The sequence below is a fragment of the Chlorocebus sabaeus genome, chromosome 6 (genome assembly GCF_047675955.1).
Source record: "Chlorocebus sabaeus isolate Y175 chromosome 6, mChlSab1.0.hap1, whole genome shotgun sequence".
Taxonomy (NCBI): Eukaryota; Metazoa; Chordata; class Mammalia; order Primates; family Cercopithecidae; genus Chlorocebus; species Chlorocebus sabaeus.
Genome location: NC_132909.1, coordinates 18,045,102 through 18,064,641, shown reverse-complemented (window position 1 = coordinate 18,064,641; position 19,540 = coordinate 18,045,102). Strand labels below are relative to the sequence as shown.

The following is a 19,540-nucleotide window of genomic DNA, read 5'->3' as shown; positions in this document are numbered from 1 at the left end:
CGGATTCATCCTCTGAGGCTTGTTCTTTTGCCTTCCTTCATATTTGTACACACATACTCTTTTTTTTTTTTTTTTTTTTTTTTGAGATGAAGTTTCGCTCTTGTTGCCCAGGCTGTAGAGCAATGGTGTGATCTCGGCTCACCAGTATCTCCGCCTCCTGGGTTCAAGCTATTCTCCTGCCTCACCCTCCTAAGTAGCTGGGATTACAGGCATGCACCACCATGCCCGACTAATTTTGTAGTTTTGGTAGAGACGGGGTTTCTCCATGTTGGTCAGGCTGGTCTTGAACTCCCGACCTCAGATGATCTGCCCGCCTTAGCCTCCCAAAGTTCTGGGATTACAGGTGTGAGCCACCACTCTGGGGCCCTTCTTCTTTTTTTAACTTTGAGATAAATTCAAACTCAGAGAAAAGCTTGAGAATAAAGAATTCTTATAGGGCCTTATCCAGATTCTAACATTTGCCACATTTGCTTTACCATTTTCATGTTTATGGTGTACATACACATAGAGTTAACTCTTCAACAACACGTGTTTGAATTTCTCTGGTTCACTTATGTGCAGATTTTTTTCAATAAATATATTGGAAACTTCTTTGGAGATCTGCAACAATTTGAAAAAACAGACAAATCATATAGCCTAGAAATATCAGTAAGATTAAGAAAAAATTAAGCATGTCATGAATGCATAAAATATAAGTAGATACTAGTCTATTTCATCATTTACTAGCATAAAATATCCACAAATCTATTACAAAAAGTTAAAACTTATCAAAACTTGTGCACACAAACACAGACTACATGGTACCATTCACAGTTGAGAGAAATGTAAACAAACATAATAGTACAGTATTAAATCATAACTGCTTTTCCTTTGTTTTTTGTTTTGTGTTTTTTGAGACAGATTATTTCTCTGTCACCCAGCCTGGAGTCTCATGGCACGATCTCAACTCACTGCAACCTCCAACTCCAGGGTTCAAGTGATTCTTGTGCCTCAGCCACCCGAATAGCTGGGATTTTTTGTTTGTTTGTTTGTTTTGTTTTGAGACGGAGTCTTACTTTGTTGCCTAGGCTGTATAGCACAGTGGCGCAATCTCGGCTCACTGCAACCTCCGCCTCCTGGGTTCAGGAGAGTCTCCTGCCTCAGCCTCCTGAGTAGCTAGGATTACAGGCGCATACCACCATGCCTGGCTAATTTTTGTATTTTTAGTAGAGATGAGGTTTCACCATGTTGGCTAGGCTGGTCTTGAACTTCTGACCTTAGGCGATCCACCCGCCTCGGCCTCCCAAAGTGCTGGGATTACCAAGTGTGAACCACTGCACCTGGCCTAATTTTTGTATTTTTAGTAGAGATAGGGTTTTACCGTGTTGGCCAAGCTGGCACTGTGTGTTGTACATCTTCATGTGAGCAGTTATTTTCAGTAAATTGTGTATCACAGTAAAAAGTGATCTCTCGCAATTCTTGTGTATTTTTTAATTATGTTTACTGCAATATTGTAAGCCTTGAGTAACACCATGGGATCCAAACAAAGTGCCACTGGTGATGCCGCAAGTGTTTCTCAGAAACAGAAAAAAGTTATGACATTACAAGAAAAACTTGAATTGCTTGATATGCACTATAGATTGAGGTCTATAGCTGTAGTTGCCTGCCATTTCAAGATTAATCCAGCGTAAGGACCACTGTAAAAAAAAAAAAAAAAAAATTCCCGAAGCCATCACTACTGCTGTGCTAGCAGGCGCTAAATCCTTGCACTTTTTATCATATATTGAAAATGCAGGGTGGACACTGTGACTCACACTTGTAGTCCCAGCACTTTGGGAGGCCAAGGTGGGCAGATCGCTTGAGCCCAGGAGTTGAAGACCAGCTTGGGCATCATGGCGAAAACAAACTTTTATATTTTATAAACATAAAAATTAATTGGGTGTGGTGGTGCACACCTGTAGTCCCAGATACTCAGGAGGCTGAGGATCGCTTGAGCCCAGGAAGTTGAGGCTGCAGTGGGGTATAATTGTCCCACTGCACTCCAACCTGGATAACAGAATGAGACCCTGCCTCAAAAATAAATAAATAAATAAATAAATAAATAAATAAATAAATACTGCGGTTTTGTGTAGGTACAGGGTGGCTATAAGAAAGGCATACATACCTGCCAGGTGCAGTGGCTCACGCCTGTAATCCCAACACTTTGGGAGGCCGAGGCAGGCGGATCACGAGGTCAGGAGATCTAGACCATCTTGGCTAACACGGTGCAACCCCATCTCTACTAAAAATACAAAAAATTAGCCGGGCGTGGTGGCAGGTGCCTGTAGTCCCAGCTATTAAGGAGGCTGAGGCAGGAGAATGGCGTGAACCCAGGAGGCGGAGCTTGCAGTGAGCCAAGGTCGCACCACTTCCCTCCCTGCTAGGCAACAGAGTGATACTCTTTCTCAAAAAAGAAAAAAAAGAAAGGCATACCTATAGGCTATAATTCAAGAAAAAGTGAAGTCATTATATGACAACATAAAGCAAAAGAAAGGTGAAAGATCTAAAGCTGCTGAATTTAATGCCAGCAAAGGACGGTTTAATAACTTTAGAAAGAGGTGTGGCTTAAAAATTGTTAACAGGAAAGGCAGCTTCTGCCAATCAAGAGGCAACAAACAAGTTCCCAGGCATCATTAAGATATAATTGAAGAGAAAGGATATCTGCCTGAACAGATTTTTAATGCAGAGTGCAGTGGTATGATCTCAGCTCACTGCAACCTCTGCCTCCCTGGTTCATGCTATTCTACCTCAGCAACCCAAGTAGCTGGGATTATACACATGTACCACCACACCCAGCTAATATTTGTATTTTTTGTAGAGATGGGGTTTCACCAAATTCCTGAGCTCAAGCAGTCTGCTCTCCTTGACCTTCCAAAGTTCTGGGATTATAGGCTGGAGACACCACGCCCAGCAAATTCTGTCAGATTTATGATCAGGACTGTTGTTACTTATAAAACTGGTAACTCTCAAGCCCTGAATCCTCAACACCAGTTGCCAGTCTTTTGGTTGTAGTACAAGAAGGTGTGGACAATGAAAATACTTCTTCTAGATTGGTTCCATTGATGCTTTGTTTCTGAAGTTAAGAAATACCTTTCCAATATGTGGTTCCCTTTTAAAGTTCTTTTGATGTTGGAGAATGCCACCAAGAACCCCATGAGTTTAGTACAGAAGGGGTTAAAGTGGTTTACTTGTCCCTAAACAATGGGCTAACCCTTGAACTTTGCAGGGGTTGGGGCACCAAACCCCATGTAATCAAAAATCCACGTATAGTTTTTGACTCCCCAAAACTCAACTACTGGCTGAGTGCAGTGGCTCACACCTGTAATCCCAGTACTTTGGGAGGCTAAGCTGGGCGGTTCACTTGGGCCCAGGAGTTCAAGACCAGCCTGGGCAACACAAGGAAACCCTGTCTTTACCAAAAATGGAAATAAAAATTAGCTGGGCCTGGTGGCACATGCCTGTGGTTCCAGCTACTCAGGAGACTGAGGTGGGGGGGGGGAAGCAAACTAATAGCCTACTGATAACATAAACAGTCAATTAACACATAGACTAGCGTCTACAATTTTTTTTTTTTTTTTTTTTTTTTTTTTGAGACGGAGTCTCGCTCTGTCGCCCAGGCTGGAGTACAGTGGCCAGATCTCAGCTCACTGCAGGCTCCGCCTCCTGGGTTTTATGCCATTCTCCTGCCTCAGCCTCCCGAGTAGCTGGGACTACAGGCGCCCGCCACCTCACCCGGCTAGTTTTTTTTTTGTATTTTTTAGTAGAGACGGGGTTTCACCGTGTTCGCCAGGATGGTCTCGATCTCCTGACCTTGTGATCCGCCCGCCTCGGCCTCCCAAAGTGCTGGGATTACAGGCTTGAGCCACCGCGCCAGACCCTAGTGTCTACAATTTTTTTGCACTCGTGACATACCTAACTTCTCCTTATTTTTTTTTTTTTTCGGTATTTCTAGTCATAGGGATCTGAGAGTTTTTTTCAAATTGTTGCGAGTGTCCAAAAAATATTTTCAGTATATTTATTGAATGAAAAAAGTGTGCATGTAAGTGGACCTGCCCAGCTTGAAGCCAGTGTTGTTCAGAGTCAGCTGTGTTTTCATCTGACCCATTTGAGAGGAGGTTGCATATATCGTGTCTTCATTACTTCGGTCTGTATTCCTTCCTCATTTTTTTTTTAATAAATGAGACAGGGTCTTGCAGCATTTTCACAGGCAGTGATCCCTCTTCTGATCAGCATGAGAATTATGACTTGCTTTGTTTCCTGCCTTGGCTAGTTCACCCCTCCTTAGGCAACCTGATGGTCCCTGACTCTCAGAAGGTCACCATATCAATGCCAAACTTAGTGTGGACAGCCGATCGGCATAGTGCACTACAGCCCAGAACTGGGCTCAAGCCATCCATCCCAACTTAGTAGCTGGGACTGCAGGTGCACGGCACTGTGCCAGGCTCGGTGTCTGCTCTTTTTTTTTTTTTTTTTTTTTTTTTTGAGAGAAGTCTTGCTCTTGTCTCCCAGGTTTGAGTGCAATGACTTTATGTTGGCTCACTGCAACCTCCGCCTCCTGGGTTCAAACGATTCTCCTCCCTCTGCCTCCCAAGTAGCTGGGATTAAGACGCCTGTCACCACGCCCGGCTACTTTTTGTATTTTTTAGTAGAGACGGGGTTTCACCATGTTGGCCAGGCTGGTCTCGAACTCCTGAGCTCAGATGATCCGCCCGCCTCGGTCTCCCAAAGTGCTGGGATTACAGGCGTGAGCCACCATTCCTGGTTGGTGTGTATTCTTTTTTTGAGACAGAGTCTTGCTCTGTCGCCTAAGCTGGAGTGCAGTGGCGTGATCTCGGTTCACTGCAGCTTCTGCCTCCCAGGTTCAAGTGATTCTTTTACCTCAGCCTCCCAAGTAGCTGGGATCACAGGTGCACACCACCATACCTAGCTAATTTTTGTATTTTTAGTAGACACGGGGTTTCGCCACGTTGGTCAGGCTGGTCTCGAACTCCTGACTTTGTGATCCGCCCGCCTCGGCCTCCCAAAGTGCTAGGATTACAGGCGTGAGCCACCACACCCGGCTGATTCTTAAGCATAAAGATATTAATGACAGTAAAGTTATTACATTTAAAACTTGATATAATGCTATTATTTACTATACATTCAAATTTTGTCACTTGTCCCAACAGTATTCTTTCGTCCAGCTGATTTTCTAGTTCAGGATCTGATCTGGTCTGGGATCACATTGCATTCTCTTGCCATGTGTCTTTAGTCTCATTTAGCCTGAAACAGTTTCTCAGCCTTTCTTTGCATTGCAGGATCTCAATATCTTTTTTTTGTTTTGTTTTTGAGACAGAGTTTCGCTCTGTCACCCAGTCTGGAGTGCAGTGGCGCAATCTCAGCTCACCACAACCTCTACCTCCCAGGTTCAAACGATTCTTCTGCCTCAGCCACCCGAGTAGCGGGGACTACAGGTGCATACCACCACACCTGGCTAATTTCTGCATTTTTAGTAGAGACGGGAGTTTCACTATGTTGGCCAGGCTGGTCTCGAACTCCTGACCTCAGGTGATCCACCTGCCTTAGCCTCCCAAAGTGCTGGGATTATAGGTGTCAGCCACTGCGCCTGGCCCTCAATATGTTTTTAATAAAACATTTTTAAAATGAAAACTGTGTTTATACTTTACAGATTGTTCGGTTTTAAACCTTGGATTTTTTTCCCATGTAACAGCAAATCTTGGCCATCTTTCCCTGTCCACATAGACAATATATAGATCTAGCTCAGTCAAAATTGTTTCTTAATAGTTAATCATTGTGAATGGATTTTTTCAAGAATAGGGTTTCCAAAAAAAAAAAAATCAAGGAATGTAAAAGGGGATACAGTGTAAAGTCTTCTTTAGACACCCACCCCCGCACCCCACCCACCCATTTTTCACATATACCCTCCCCACTCTTTTTTTTCATCTCTCTCTCTTTTTTCTTTTTTAAACTTATACGTCTTGGGGATCTGTTTATTAATTTTTTTTGAGATGGAGTTTTGCTCTTGTTGCCCAGGTTGGAGTGCAATGGCGCGATCTCAGCTCACAGCAACCTCTGCCTCCCAGATTCAAGTGATTCTCCTGCCTCAGCCTCCCACATAGCTGGGATTACGGGGATGTGCCATCCCACCCGGCTAATTTTGTAGTTTAGTTTCACCATTTTGGTCAGACTGGTCTCGAACTCCCGACCTCAGGTGATCTGCCCTCCTTGGCCTGCCAAAGTGCTGGGATTATAAGCATGAGCCACCGTGCCCGGCCTTGGTGGGCATCTTTTTATGGCACTACCAAGAGAGCTTCTTTGTACTTTTACATTGTCTGTAGTCATTGTGTAACTACCATGATTGATTTAACCTAGTCCCTTCCTTTAGTGGACATGTCATTACTTTTGCAGCTTTGTATTTAGTGACTGTTTAATGGCTGTCTAGTATTCTGATGCAGGGGTTTGGGTACCCTGCTTTAATTTAGCCCGTCTTCCTGTTAGTGGCTCTGAAAGTTGTTTCCTGGAACAGATAACGCTGCTCATCTTTTTTCCATTTACTGGAGTAACTTGGAGATCTTTTTGTAGCCCCACATATGGATCTCCTGTGCAATTTAGCCACTCCTACTTCCCCATTGGAGCACATTTTGCTGTGCTGGCATGAGCATTTGGCACATACAATTTTGCATTCTTGGGGAATGTATTTCTTCTTGAAAGTTAGATTCTGAGTCAAAGGTATATTTTTAAATTTTGATAGCTACCACCAAGACTACACTCCATACACGTTGCAGTAATTTAACTTGTCACTGTGTGACAGTGTTTGCCAAAGTCTGTTCTTTCAGAGTATGAGGTTCTTTGGGTATGTGGCAGTATGGAACTCTAGGCCTTGACTCTTGCTTCAACCAGAACATCTCTGCATCCAGTCTTAAGATTCCTTGTATAGTTTTCTTTGTTCAGAAGCTACCACAACTTTAAAAAGGCTCAGAGTGAGGAGTTGGTGGCGGTGTAAAAATCATTGGTCTCCTGGAACAAGACGGGAGGACATTGGTGTCAAATCTCAAGTTCTCAATTTGCAAAACAAAAAGGCAAAACAGCCTTCCAAGTGAAGAACAGAATAACCCATTTCAGCAAACCATAAAGAGTATGATACTTAGAGCCTCGGAATAACAGAAAGAGGTGTGAGACACCAGACTGTAAAAATGGCAGGCTCTGAATTATGCCAGGCTTCAGGAGTTTGGGTCTTTAGGCCTGAGACTGACACAGAAGTGTTTTAGCAGGAACAACACAACTCCGCTTGCCTCTTGGTCAGATGGCTCTGTTGGTGGTAGATTAGTTGGTTCAGGGTGCTGGTTTTGTGCATTATGGTAGGTTCATATAGTGAAGCTGGTGGCCATAAGGAAGGCTAACACCTTTACACAGTCATATCTGCTCTCCATGGTCTTTTTTTTTTTTTTTTTTTTTTTTTTTTTTTGAGGAGTCTAGCTGTTGCCAGGCTGGAGTGCTGTGGCGCGATCTTGGCTCACTGCAACCTCCAACTCCCTGGTTCAAGCGATTCTCCTGCCTCAGCCTCCTGAGTAGCTGGGATTACAGGCACTCGCCACCATGACTGGCTAATTTTTGTATGTTTAGTGGAGGTGGAGTTTCACCATGTTGGCCAAGATGGTCTTGATCTCTTGACCTCATGATCTGCCGGCCTCGGCCTCCCAAAGCGATGGGATTACAGGCGTGAGCCACTATACCCAGCCGCTCTCCATGGTCTTGACGTGGGCGCATGCTTAGAGATGAACAAGCATGAGGGCGTCTGACACAGCTGCGCCCTGTGAGCACTGAGGAGGTTAATGGGGAAGCTGGTCAAGGGAGGGTGCTTCTGTCGCTTCTTGAAGGGCAATTCCCAAGGTGGTCACCTGAATAGAGAAAGAAATTGTACTTTTATATCAGAGACTGAACCTTGTATTTTGCTTCTGTCTGCTATCTAATCTCACATTTTGAGTCTTTTCTTCTCTGAGATGGGCATTTAGAAAAATATTTACCAAAAGTTTTAAAAATATAAATTTTAAAGAGGACAAAAACACTAAGAAAAAAAAAGAGCCTCTCATATCCTGCAGCCAAAGCGATGTTTCCAAAACACAGTTTTGAGCAGGCTGCTCCACTATTCAAAATAAGTCAGAGACTCTGCTCTGCCACCAGCATCAAGTTCAAATTCCTGTGGTAACTTAGAATCCCTCACATGCCAAGGTAGGCCATGTCCCCTCCCAGCACTTCAGTCCCAGCCCCTAATTTCTAGCACAGTGCCTGGCATCTTGCAGTGATAGCTAACATTCCTTGTGTGCTCACTGTGTATTAAATGTATTAGTCCATTTAGCAGAATAAACATAGGCTGTATAAAATATTACCTCCCCCCCCTTTTTTGATAAAGAAACAAGATGAAATAACAAAGGCCACAAGTTAGTAAATGGTAGAACTGAAGCCATCCACCTTCTAAAATGGGCTGGGTGCAGCGACTCACACCTGTAATCCCAGCACTTTGGGAGACTGAGGCAGGTGAATCACCTGAGGTCAGGAGTTCGAGACCAGACTGATCAACATGGAGAAACCCCATCTCTACTAAAAATACAAAATTAGCTGGACATGGTGGCACATGCCTGTAATCCCAGCTACTTGGGAGGCTGAGGCAGGAGAATCGCTTGAACCTGGGAGGTGGAGGTTGTGGTGAGCTGAGATTGTGCCATTGCACTCCAGCCTGGGCAATAAGAGCGACACTCTGTCTCAACAAAAAGAGGGGAATCTTAATTACTAACTTTAGCAATTCAGTAAGTAGTTGTTACAGAATAAATGAATGTGGTCCCTGCATGGCTCTTCAGCTGTTCCTGAATTACTTCCCCCTCATCTTTTATGCCCCAGCCAACCTGACGTTTTGTTCTGTCACTGCTAGGCTTATATACAAGCAACTAAGAAACCTCCTCAGAAACTTGCTTCTAGATAGGTCATCTTACTGAATTATGATAGAGTGTCCTTGTCTCATTCCCCACTGGTCCCTAAGCTCTGTCGGTCCCAGATTACGCAGACATACGTATCAGAAAGAGTATGAACTCAGGGAACATGTTGAACAAGTTGAACTCAGTTCGAAAAGGCCCTGCTATGGCTTTTCTTCAGCTGTTATACTCATAGACTGCCCTTTTTGGGTTTCTTTTGTTCGTTTTTGTAGAGATGGGGTCTCTCTGTTACCCAGGCTGTACTTGAACTCCTGGCTTCAAGTGATCCTCCTGCCTTGGCCTCCCAAAGTGATGGGATTATGGGCGTGAGCCACTGCGCCTGGCTCTTCATCAGTTTTCAGGACAGGACTGGATCACCTTTTCCTTCGTCTTCATCTCAGTCTAGGCACAAGACTCAAATACTTAGAGCTTCTTTTTTTTTTTTTTTTTTTTTTTTTTTTTTTTTTTTTTTGGGGTGGAGTCTCGCTGTGTCGCCCGGGCTGGAGTGCAGTGGCTGGATCTCAGCTCACTGCAAGCTCCACCTCCTGGGGTTTACGCCATTCTCCTGCATCAGCCTCCCGAGTATCTGGGACTACAGGCGCCCGCCACCTCACCTGGCTAGTTTTTTGTATTTTTTAGTAGAGATGGGGTTTCACCGTGTTAGCCAGGATAGTCTCAATCTCCTGACCTCGTGATTCACCCGTCTCGGCCTCCCAAAGTGCTGGGATTACAGGCTTGGGCCACCATGCCCGGCCAGAGCTTCTTAAAATTACCTGCTTTAGGATGGGTACAGTGGCTCAAGCCTGTAATTCCAACAGTTTGGTAGGCCAAGGTGGGAAGATCACTTGAGTCCAGGATTTCAAGACCAGCTTGGGCAACATAACAAGACCCCGTCTCTACAAAAAGCTTAAAAATTAGCCAGGTGTTGTGGAACATGCCTGTAGTCCCAGCTACTCAGGAGGCTGAGGTGGGAGAATTGCTTGAACCTGGAAGTTTGAGGTTGCAGTGAGCCCTAGCTAGCTGTGCCACTGCACTCAGCCTGGGGGACAGGGTGAGACCCTGTCTCAAAAAAAAAAAACCTCTTGTTTACTCGCTTCATATCCACCAACTTTGGGGTCTTAGGCAAGGATGGGCTGGACATTCTCTGAGATGTTCACTGATGCTGCCCAGCTTACCTGTATGTTGGGGAAGGATGCACTTCAATCTGGAAAGCTGTCCATATTCTACTCCCTGCATCTACTGTCTCCCCCGTGTGACTCCCAGTGCCTACGGCAAGAGTTGGCAATCATATTCCTTTGGCTTTTTCTGCTAGGACTTTGAATGTGGAAATGACGTGGAACTGTCCTTTACCAAGAATGGAAAGTGGATGGGCATTGCCTTCCGAATCCAGAAAGAAGCCTTGGGGGGTCAGGCCCTCTATCCTCATGTCCTGGTGAAGAATTGCGCAGTGGAGTTCAACTTTGGACAGAGGGCAGAGCCCTACTGTTCTGTCCTCCCGGGGTTTACCTTCATCCAGCATCTTCCCCTTAGTGAGCGGATCCGGGGCACCGTTGGACCAAAGAGCAAAGCAGAATGTGAGGTGAGTGGGGCCAGAATGTATTGGTGGCCACCTTGCTCCAAGACAGAGGAGACACACACACACAGACTTGCTGCGTGAGTAGCCTTGGGGCAAGAGGCCGCTTTGTCCAGCTCCTTAGGGTTGGACTCAGAGCTGAAAAACTGCTCTGAGTGTGAGGTGAGGGTTGTTGGTGTGATCTAAGTTGAAGTCAGAGAGGCTACCTAAATCTCAGAAGGATTCCCTCTTCTTAAGCGAGGCCAGAATATGGGAAAAGGAAGTCTTTCTTACAGCAGAAAAGGACACTAGGCGCTTCATGGGGAGTGCACTGTGCCACCAAGTGTTCTTTTTTTTTCTTTAGAGACAGGGTCTTGCTCTGTCACCCAGGCTGGAGTGCAGTGGTGCGATCATGGCTTACTGCAGCCTTGACCTCCCAGGCTCAAGTGATCCTCCCACCTCAGCTTCTCGAGTAGCTAGGACCACAGGTACATGCCACCATGCCCGGCTAACTTTTTTAGCCACTGAGCCTGGCCCACCGAGTGTTCTTGAAGGAGGTTGAGTAAGTTCCACCTCTCACCCAGAGCTATCATAAGAGATAAATGGCCTTTGGGATAATTTGATTCCAAGAGCTATACTAGTGTCTTTTCGTAAAACAATATTTTTCTTGTATGTGTAAGTTATTTATGCTTGTTCTAGAAAATTAAGAAGTAAAAAAATTTAAATTTTCATAATGCCATCATCTACAAATAAGTTTACTTGCAGAGTTTTGGAGGTCATCAGTTCTTTTTAATGTGCTAAGTGCCTGTTTTATGCTCACAAACATTTATCATTGAGATTTCATGCCCTGCCTTTTCACTTCACATTATTTTGTGAGCTTTATCCCATCACATGAAAACCCCTTTTTGAAATCATTCTTTTTTTCTTCTTTAAAGATCCTTCAAGGAAATGAACGTCTTTCTTAATGGCCTTACAAACTACTCACCGTTCCCCTCTAGTCGGGCATTTAAGATGCATCTGCGTTTACCAAATTCTAAATGTACTGATTAGATGCAATTCATGTCCTTGTGTGTGCAGCTCTGTTCCTATTTCATACTTCAAGAAAGTTGTACCACTTCTACCCACTCCATGGGGCCAGTCCCAGTACACAGCCTTCCCTGGGCTATTGGCGGGGAGGGGTCACATAATCCTGTAAATGGGCTGGGTTTGGTGGCAAACGCCTGTAATTCCAGCACTTTGGGAGGCCAAGGAGGGAGGAGGATCCCTTGAGTATAGGAGTTTGAGACCAGTCTGGGCAACATAGGGAGACCCTCATTTCTACCAAAAAAAAAGAGAGAAAAAGATTAGCTGGGTGTGATGGTTTGTGCCTGTAGTTCTAGCTACTCTGGAGGCTGATGTAGAAGGATTGCTTGAGCCTGGGAGTTCAAGGCTGCAGTGAGCTGTGATTGGGCCATTACACGTCAGCCTGGGCAGTAGAGTGAGACCCTGTCTCAAAAAAACAAAATCCTATAAATGTTAATGATGACAGCACTTGGTTTTTTGTTTTTGTTTTTTTTTTTTTTTTTTTGAGACGGAGTCTCGCTCTGTCGCCCAGGCTGGAGTGCAGTGGCCTGATCTCAGCTCACTGCAAGCTCCGCCTCCCGGGTTCCCGCCATTCTCCTGCCTCAGCCTCCTGAGTAGCTGGGACTACAGGCGCCCGCCACCTCGCCCGGCTAGTTTTTTGTATTTTTTTAGTAGAGATGGGGTTTCACCATGTTAGCCAGGATGGTCTCGATCTCCTGACCTCGTGATCCGCCCGTCTCGGCCTCCCAAAGTGCTGGGATTACAGGCGTGAGCCACTCCGCCTGGCCTGTTTTTGTTTTTGTTTTTCCCCAAAGTCCTGGGATTATAGGCGTGAGCCACGGTGCCTGGCCAGCACTTGACTTAATGCTCACCCTGTCCCAGGCACTGTGCTCAGAGTCTCACAAGCCTGATCTTTTCGAATCCCAAAACCAGTACTGTGAGGTAGATGCTATTATTGCTTCCACTTTGCAGAGGCAGCCACAGCTCAGAGGTCCAGAGTCACACTCAAAACAGTCACCAACAAGGCGAGTGGTGCCACACCACCACGCCGCAACACCTTCTCTGTCTTGATCTTGTAGATTCTGATGATGGTGGGCCTGCCTGCTGCTGGCAAGACCACATGGGCCATCAAACACGCAGCCTCCAACCCTTCCAAGAAGTACAACATCCTGGGTACCAATGCCATCATGGATAAGATGCGGGTAAGGACAGCCACTGGACTCTCCTTACTTACCTCCCACCTACTGAGTGCTGCCCTGCAACTAAAACCACTCACCCCTCACCAATTCCTGCCTGCAGGTGATGGGCCTACGCCGGCAGCGGAACTATGCTGGCCGCTGGGACGTCCTGATCCAGCAGGCCACCCAGTGCCTCAACCGCCTCATCCAGATTGCTGCCCGCAAGAAACGCAACTATATCCTAGATCAGGTACTTAATGATGACCATTGTGTCCTCAGGAGAAGGGTGGGGACCCCTTGCATGCCTGGGAATCTCCCTCGGGTCCCTTTCTTTTTTCCCCATAATGATGATGGACTGCTGTGCTAGTCGGGGGGTCAGACCTTGTCATACATGATGACATGGTCCTGCACACAGCTGAGCCCAGACTGGGATCATGATCTAGGCCTACTTACTACTCAGACTCATCAGCAGCCCCAAAGAACATCAGGTAAATACTGTTCAGCAAAATGGAAGGAGTATGGATTTCCGAGCCTGACAGACTGGGGCTTAAATCCTAGCTCGGCTACTCCCTAGCTCTGTGCCTTTGGGCAGCTGACTTTATCCTCTGAATCTCCATCTCTTGGTTTATAAAACAGGGATCTCAATAGCATCTGCACACCTAACACAGGACCTGGCACTTAGTAGCTGGTGATTATTGTTAAATACTCTACAGAATAGCTAGAGTAGCTTTCATGCCAACAGCAGTGCTGTAAGGTAAATGCTATTATTGCTTCCATCATATTCTCTTCACAAATACGCATGACTGGCAGGTACATACCTAAGTCATATTTTCTACCTACATTTCAGTTAATGGTGGAGTTCTTAACATCAGGGACCTTGGAAGCTTTGCAATTGAACATAAATATCGTACGCAGGTGCAGGTGTATCCTTTTTACAAAAAAGAAGAAAAAAAAAACCTTAGACAATGTTTTTGTCCCTATCTTTCAGCATTCTCAAAAGGATGAGTGACCCAAAACTCATTAGAGATTCCTGTCTCAGAGTAATGAGTTCGACATGGTTATTTCCTGTGCAACGTCATACTTAACATTTGTCCTGAAAGCTTTCACAAGTAACAAAGGGTGTTTCCTTATTTTCTGTATTTGGGGATCTGTGAATGAGCCTCTGTTCCCTTTAGCCTTGCATTTGTGCTTTCTTAAGAACCTATGAGTGAGTAAATATGTAAACTAAGTCACATCCTGCCCTTGTAGCCTTCCTGAAGTGCCTTCCATACGTGTAGGCCTGGGTGCTTGGTGACCATAAGTTTAAAGGGCTCCTGATAAGAGTGGAGGTGGTGACAGTGTTTGGCTTTGTCAGAATTGTAGTTGGCTTGTTAGAAGGAAATCACCAGGGACCAAGTTGCCTTCACATAGGAATGAGGATCCTACACAAAACAGTTGAGCACAGGATAGTCTAAAAGCCATCCATGGTTATCCCCCCAGCTCGGCCCCATCAGTATTGTATACAATCAATGTTCTCTCAACTTTGAAGATTTGTCTTTTAAACCCTTGGCGTCACTTTGCCTGATCCTCCTTGTCAGGGCATTTTAGAATTTTAGTCTGAATTGACCCCATTTGGACTCATTGTCGTGAAAGGGAGAGCAGTAATACCATTTTAATACTCTGAGGATACATACCTCTTTTGGATACCCCAGCCAGTATTCTTGCCTGTCTTTTTCTTGGTTTGCTGGTTAAATCAGCTATGAAACCCATTTCAAATACGTGGCCCAGGGTAGAATGATTATAGTCTAGAGTGGATCGTCTAACATCTGTCCAGGATGCTGAAGTGGGTTTTCTCTGGAAGCCAGGCCCATGACAGCTTTGCACTCTGAAGACCTACTGTCAGCCTTCTTGGCTGCTGTCGGCTTGTTCAGGGACAGGGTCTAGGGCTGTACCGGGTATGCCTGTGGTCTTCGGGGCTACCAGCCTCCTGCTTAAGGGACATGTGGGTCAGGCCAAGTGATCTGGGCCAACAGTGAGACAGAGAACCTAAACTCTGAAGGCTGGGGAGGGGAGAGTTCTCTGGTTAACCACAGATTGGAGGATTGACTCGGGGCCTGAAGCCATAGGCTCCTCAGGCTGAGGGAGGGAGTATAAAGCCAGTGGTTTCACCTGTTTTGGCTTAAACCCGAAAAGTGGGTTCCAGAAAACTCTGGGTATGAGAAAGAGGGAGAGGGAAGTTGTGTGTTTGTGTATAGAAGGTTCAGAGCAGGCCCCTGGCCAATCCTGGCACTTCCATTCCACTAGCTTTGGCAGTGACAGGTAAGTTGGTGATGCATAGCTGTCTCCTGGGCTAGGTGGAATTTCCAAAGGGGAAACCTATACTACAGGCAAAGTCCCTGCAGTTCCTGGATCTCAGCCCAGAACCATCTTTTGCCTCCACTAGTTTTTCCTGAGTGGTCAGACCTCCCCACATTTGGCTCTTCTGGCCTCATGTTATGTAGGTTGGCCTCAGAAATGCTCATCCTTGAGAGGGAAGGAGAGGTTGTCCGCAGAAGCCAGGTGGGCCAGTGTAAGCCAGGATTCTGCGTTTGTCTGGCCAGGACTCTAACGCCTACCCTGGGATGTATGTTATTGGGCACGAACTCTCAGGTATATGGGGGCTTTGACCTACATTCTATGATAACCTGAGTAGCCTCTTCAGGTCATGTGGGCATCACAGCTGTGGAACATCAGAGGAGAAAAAAGAGGTGGACCAGAGAGGAAACTGAGGCCTCTACAGAGGACTATCGGACTGCTAAGTCACACACTCAGTATGCTGATAGATCACAGCCCTGCTGACTTCCCAAACAGCCATAGTCTAGAATGGTTGGGGCCATGGTGGGAATTTGGGGAAGCTTTCTGGAGGTGGAATGTTTGGGTCAGGGCACAGAGGATGATTAAAAGAGTTGGGGCTTTGTTCTGAGGAGAGTGGGAGTCATGGTTAGGTTTTCATCCAGGGGAATATGGATAAATTTGCCTGGCTAGTAAAAGGCTGCAGAGGAGAGAGAAAGGGGGAGTAGAAGGCCACATTACTTCAGGTGGCTCTTTGGGGTCCTCTGTTGGAGGTGGGAAGCCTCTGGAATGAGATGCTTTCTGGCCTTGTCCCAGAGGGCCTCAAAATGGAGTACAGAACAGGAACTGAGTGGCCTGCTGTGAGGCAAACAAGTTGCCCTTCTGGAGGCTTCTGGGGAGCCTCCGCAGGGCCATGTTGCCCAAACCCACCCCAGAGTAGGGCACTGTTGCCTAGGAGTTCCATTAGAGGGCTCTAGCAGCCCAGAGCCAGGCCAGGCATCAATTAGAATCAGGGCCGGATGGGTTGACATCACAGTCAGAACGTGTCATTCTAGTCCTCATTTGCATCCTGGTCAGCAGGTGCCACACTTTTGCCTGAAACAGAAACCCAGGGCTAGAACAGTGTCCCACAGTAACCTGCGTCTTATTTGCAGGCCTTGGAAAAGGGATGTTTCTTTCCTTCACCCCTGACCAACCATCCCTAGAGCCTGAAGCCCATTCCATTCTTCATACTCTAACCAGTTCTTCTCCTATAAATGTGGTTCTTTTGACTGGAATTCACCTCACTCTGAGTCCAAAGCAAATCTTTCCTCATCATGGCCTTCACTTTGCTCCTCCGATCTAGCTAGGTTTCTCCTGCTGCCAGTATGACCCTGGTGAGCTGTGACAAGTGACAGTAGACAGGGACAGTGGGGCTTGAGAGAGCCTGGGCTGTTACGTCATCACTCATACCTGCTGTGTTCCCTCCTCTCTCCCTCAGACTGTTACACACCAAAACTCCCCATATAGTTTCTCTGAGAAACCTAACTCTTGTCCCTTAGTCTATGTCACAGGGGCCAAGGAACACAGCCAGCCACATTTTCTCTCAAAATCAACATCTTCAAGCAGGGTGGGACTGGGAGAAGCAGGAGCTAGGCAGAGGGAACGAAAGCAACTGGAAAAGCTGACCTAGCTGTTGTGCTGGTCTCATAGCAACAGCCGCCAGCAGCCCCCAGCGACCACAGAAGTGCTGGGCTGGTCCAGGGGCTGTGACCTCACTGTGTTTGCTGTGGCAACAGCCACCAGCAGCTAATTCCCTTTCCTCCAGGAAAGCCAAGTATTTGCATTTCTGCTGGTGTGGTTTAGATACTCTTCTTCCCTTCCCCAAGCCAAGGAGTAAGTGGAGGGAGGCGCAGTCTTAAAAATCATTGCTGAGGATTCTCAGCACTTCAATTCCGAAGTGCCTGAGAAGCCATCTCTCAGAGTCTGCCCACTTCCAAGGACAAAGGCCAGCTATTTATGAGTCCAATCTGCTCCGCCTCCATTCCTCCCATCCCATGAAGCTGCAGGGACTAGCCGTCTTGGCAGAATTGCTTCTCTTCTCTGTCTTCTCATCAGTACATTGACAGGGCGGTTGTACCACATGGAAGACCTCAGGACGTGTCACTCCATGTCCTGGCAATTCAGAGGAATCAAAGTAGGATCACTTAGGAGCAAAAAAAAAAAAAAAAAAGGCAGAATGGTCTGGGGTCGTATTCACCCTGGCACCTACCTATTATGGGCTTTTGTGTCAGAAAATTATATTTAGCTGAGGAAGCCAAACTCTTTCTTCCTGTGACCAGATGCCACGTTCTGCTTTGCTTTTAGGAATGGAGTCAAAGAAGAGTAGCGGGGAAGGGGGACTTAACTTTTCCTCTGTAACATGATGTTCCTTTTCAAACCATTTGTGGCCCAAGGGCTCTTTGTGGGCCAGTGTCCAAGACCCCAAGAACAAGTATGTGTGTGCCTGTCACCCACATGACTGCCCACAGCCTCCTTCATGGGGGTAGGGACACTTTGCCTGGGGGACAGGGAAGAACATTTTTTCCTGGCGCATGGTTCAGGGCCAGAGGATCTGGTTAGTTTAAGCAGCTGCACCCATGGCCCAGAACTTCCAACAGATCTGTGCTGGAGTCCCTGGCCCCTGGCTAATCCACATCTAGCACCCTGTTCCTATGTCTTAGAAGAGGATCTCTTGTAACCTTGTTTTTTCCTCAAGCTTCAATTTTCCTTGGTACTTTCCACTGAGAAGCCTCTCCTGGATAGTCAGTCCTATAGGCCTTATTTTCATATCCACTCTGGGTATTGACTTGTTTCACTGCCCACCCCCCTTGGCACTTGCCAGAGATTTTTACATCTGCAAATCCTCTCCAGAGCCAGGACGAGCGTGATGATCCTTGTCTTTCAGACGAGGAAATTTGAGACTCAGGCTACTTGAGGCCTTGTCTGGAGTCTCACAAATAGTAAAGGGTACAGCGGGGATTTCAAGCCCAAGTTTCTTCCCCAAAGCCTGTGTTCTTTCCACCCTGTCTCACTGTCCCTGTCTTTCTGCTTGGGAGATCACTATAAGCGTAACCTTTTCTTTGGTCTGAGTTGCTTCAAGTCAACATGACAGTATAAATATCTACCCAGTGATGACCACATCAGTGGCAGCTCACAGTTGTGGAGTATTGGCTGTGAGCCAGGGCCTGGGCTTAAATGAGGGCTTTTACTCACATGGACTCATTCAGTCTTCACAGCAACCATAAGACATCCATGCCGTTTTCCCTTTTCAGAGCTTGATTTTACAGAGGCTGAGGCTGGGCCATCCCAGTGCACTGCCTTCGTCCCCGTCAAGGTGTCTCCCGCCCTGGAGGCCACCTGTGTCCCCCTACTTGGGTAGTTTCTTGCACTTTGTCAGTTGCTTTATGGACATTCTCTTACTCAGTTTTTGCCAGCCCAGGAAGGGAGGCTTTTCAACACCGTATTACAGATGAGGCAACCGTAAGGACTGGCCAAGGTGCGTTAGTAGCCACACCAGGACTTGACCCTAGACTCTTTGCACCCAACTAGGCCGTATCTTCAGAATACATTTCTTTTGTTGTTCATTTGTACATGCCCCTTTACAGACTGTTTTCCCCATCTGTAGCTTCTTTCTTGGGTGTCTGTTAGAGCCACTAAAAAATTGTCTAAATGCAGTTAAAAACTCCTTACTCCGTTTCTGCTGAGTTCCCGAGTTTCCATAGGGAGGGTACCTGTATAGGTGCCTGGGTCTCACTTCTAGAGGTTCAGGCTCAGGAAGTCTCAAATGAAGTTTGGGCTGCTCACTTTTTAAGTAGTGTCCACGTGATTCAAGTATACAGGCTGAGTCTATGGAACCCTGAGTCCAACAGAGGTAGACCCCATTCCCAAAGGGCCCAACATGAAGGAGGTATTCAGTAAATGGAAGCTGATGTTGTTACTGCTCTCAACCACATATGTGCTAGAGCACCGCTCTGCCAGCACCAGCCCAGGACACACCTGTCATCACTTAGAGGAAGAGAAGGAAACATTAGGAGCAAAACTGCACTTGTGAGAAGCAGAGACTCCTGACCTGTCGAGCTTGCTGGTTAGAAGCTTGTGGGCGAGGCTGATGTTTCAGAGAAGGACTGAGGGAATAAAAGTACTAATGTTAATGAGAACAAACTACAAAACTGTCCAAAGGAGCTGGTTAATTAGCAGCATAGCTAATCTATAGGTATTATACAGCCATTAAAAAAGAATACTGCACAGAAAAACTTTAGAGAAAGTTTCATGTTACATGAAAAAGAGCCTTAGGAGGATGTGCATAATACAATTCTTTTTGTGTAAGAAATCACATAGATACTTCTAAAAGTGCACGGAAGAAATTCATTCTTCATTCTGTCTGGGAAGTAGGGCTGGCACTAAGGGAATGCAGGGATTTTTCCTCTAAACTT

General features: G+C 46.2%; 1 protein-coding gene across 6 annotated transcripts in view; it reads left to right on the top strand.

Moving 5' to 3' along the window:
* HNRNPUL1 (heterogeneous nuclear ribonucleoprotein U like 1) overlaps positions 1 to 19,540 on the top strand; it is a 47,133-nt gene that overhangs the window by 20,480 nt on the left and 7,113 nt on the right. For all 6 annotated transcript variants that reach the window (XM_007996892.3, XM_007996888.3, XM_007996889.3 and 3 more), the window contains exons 8-10: positions 10,297 to 10,563; positions 12,678 to 12,800; positions 12,898 to 13,026. In XM_007996892.3, the coding sequence (XP_007995083.1) occupies positions 10,297 to 10,563; positions 12,678 to 12,800; positions 12,898 to 13,026 (519 nt within the window). The remainder of the gene's footprint in view (positions 1 to 10,296; positions 10,564 to 12,677; positions 12,801 to 12,897; positions 13,027 to 19,540) is intronic.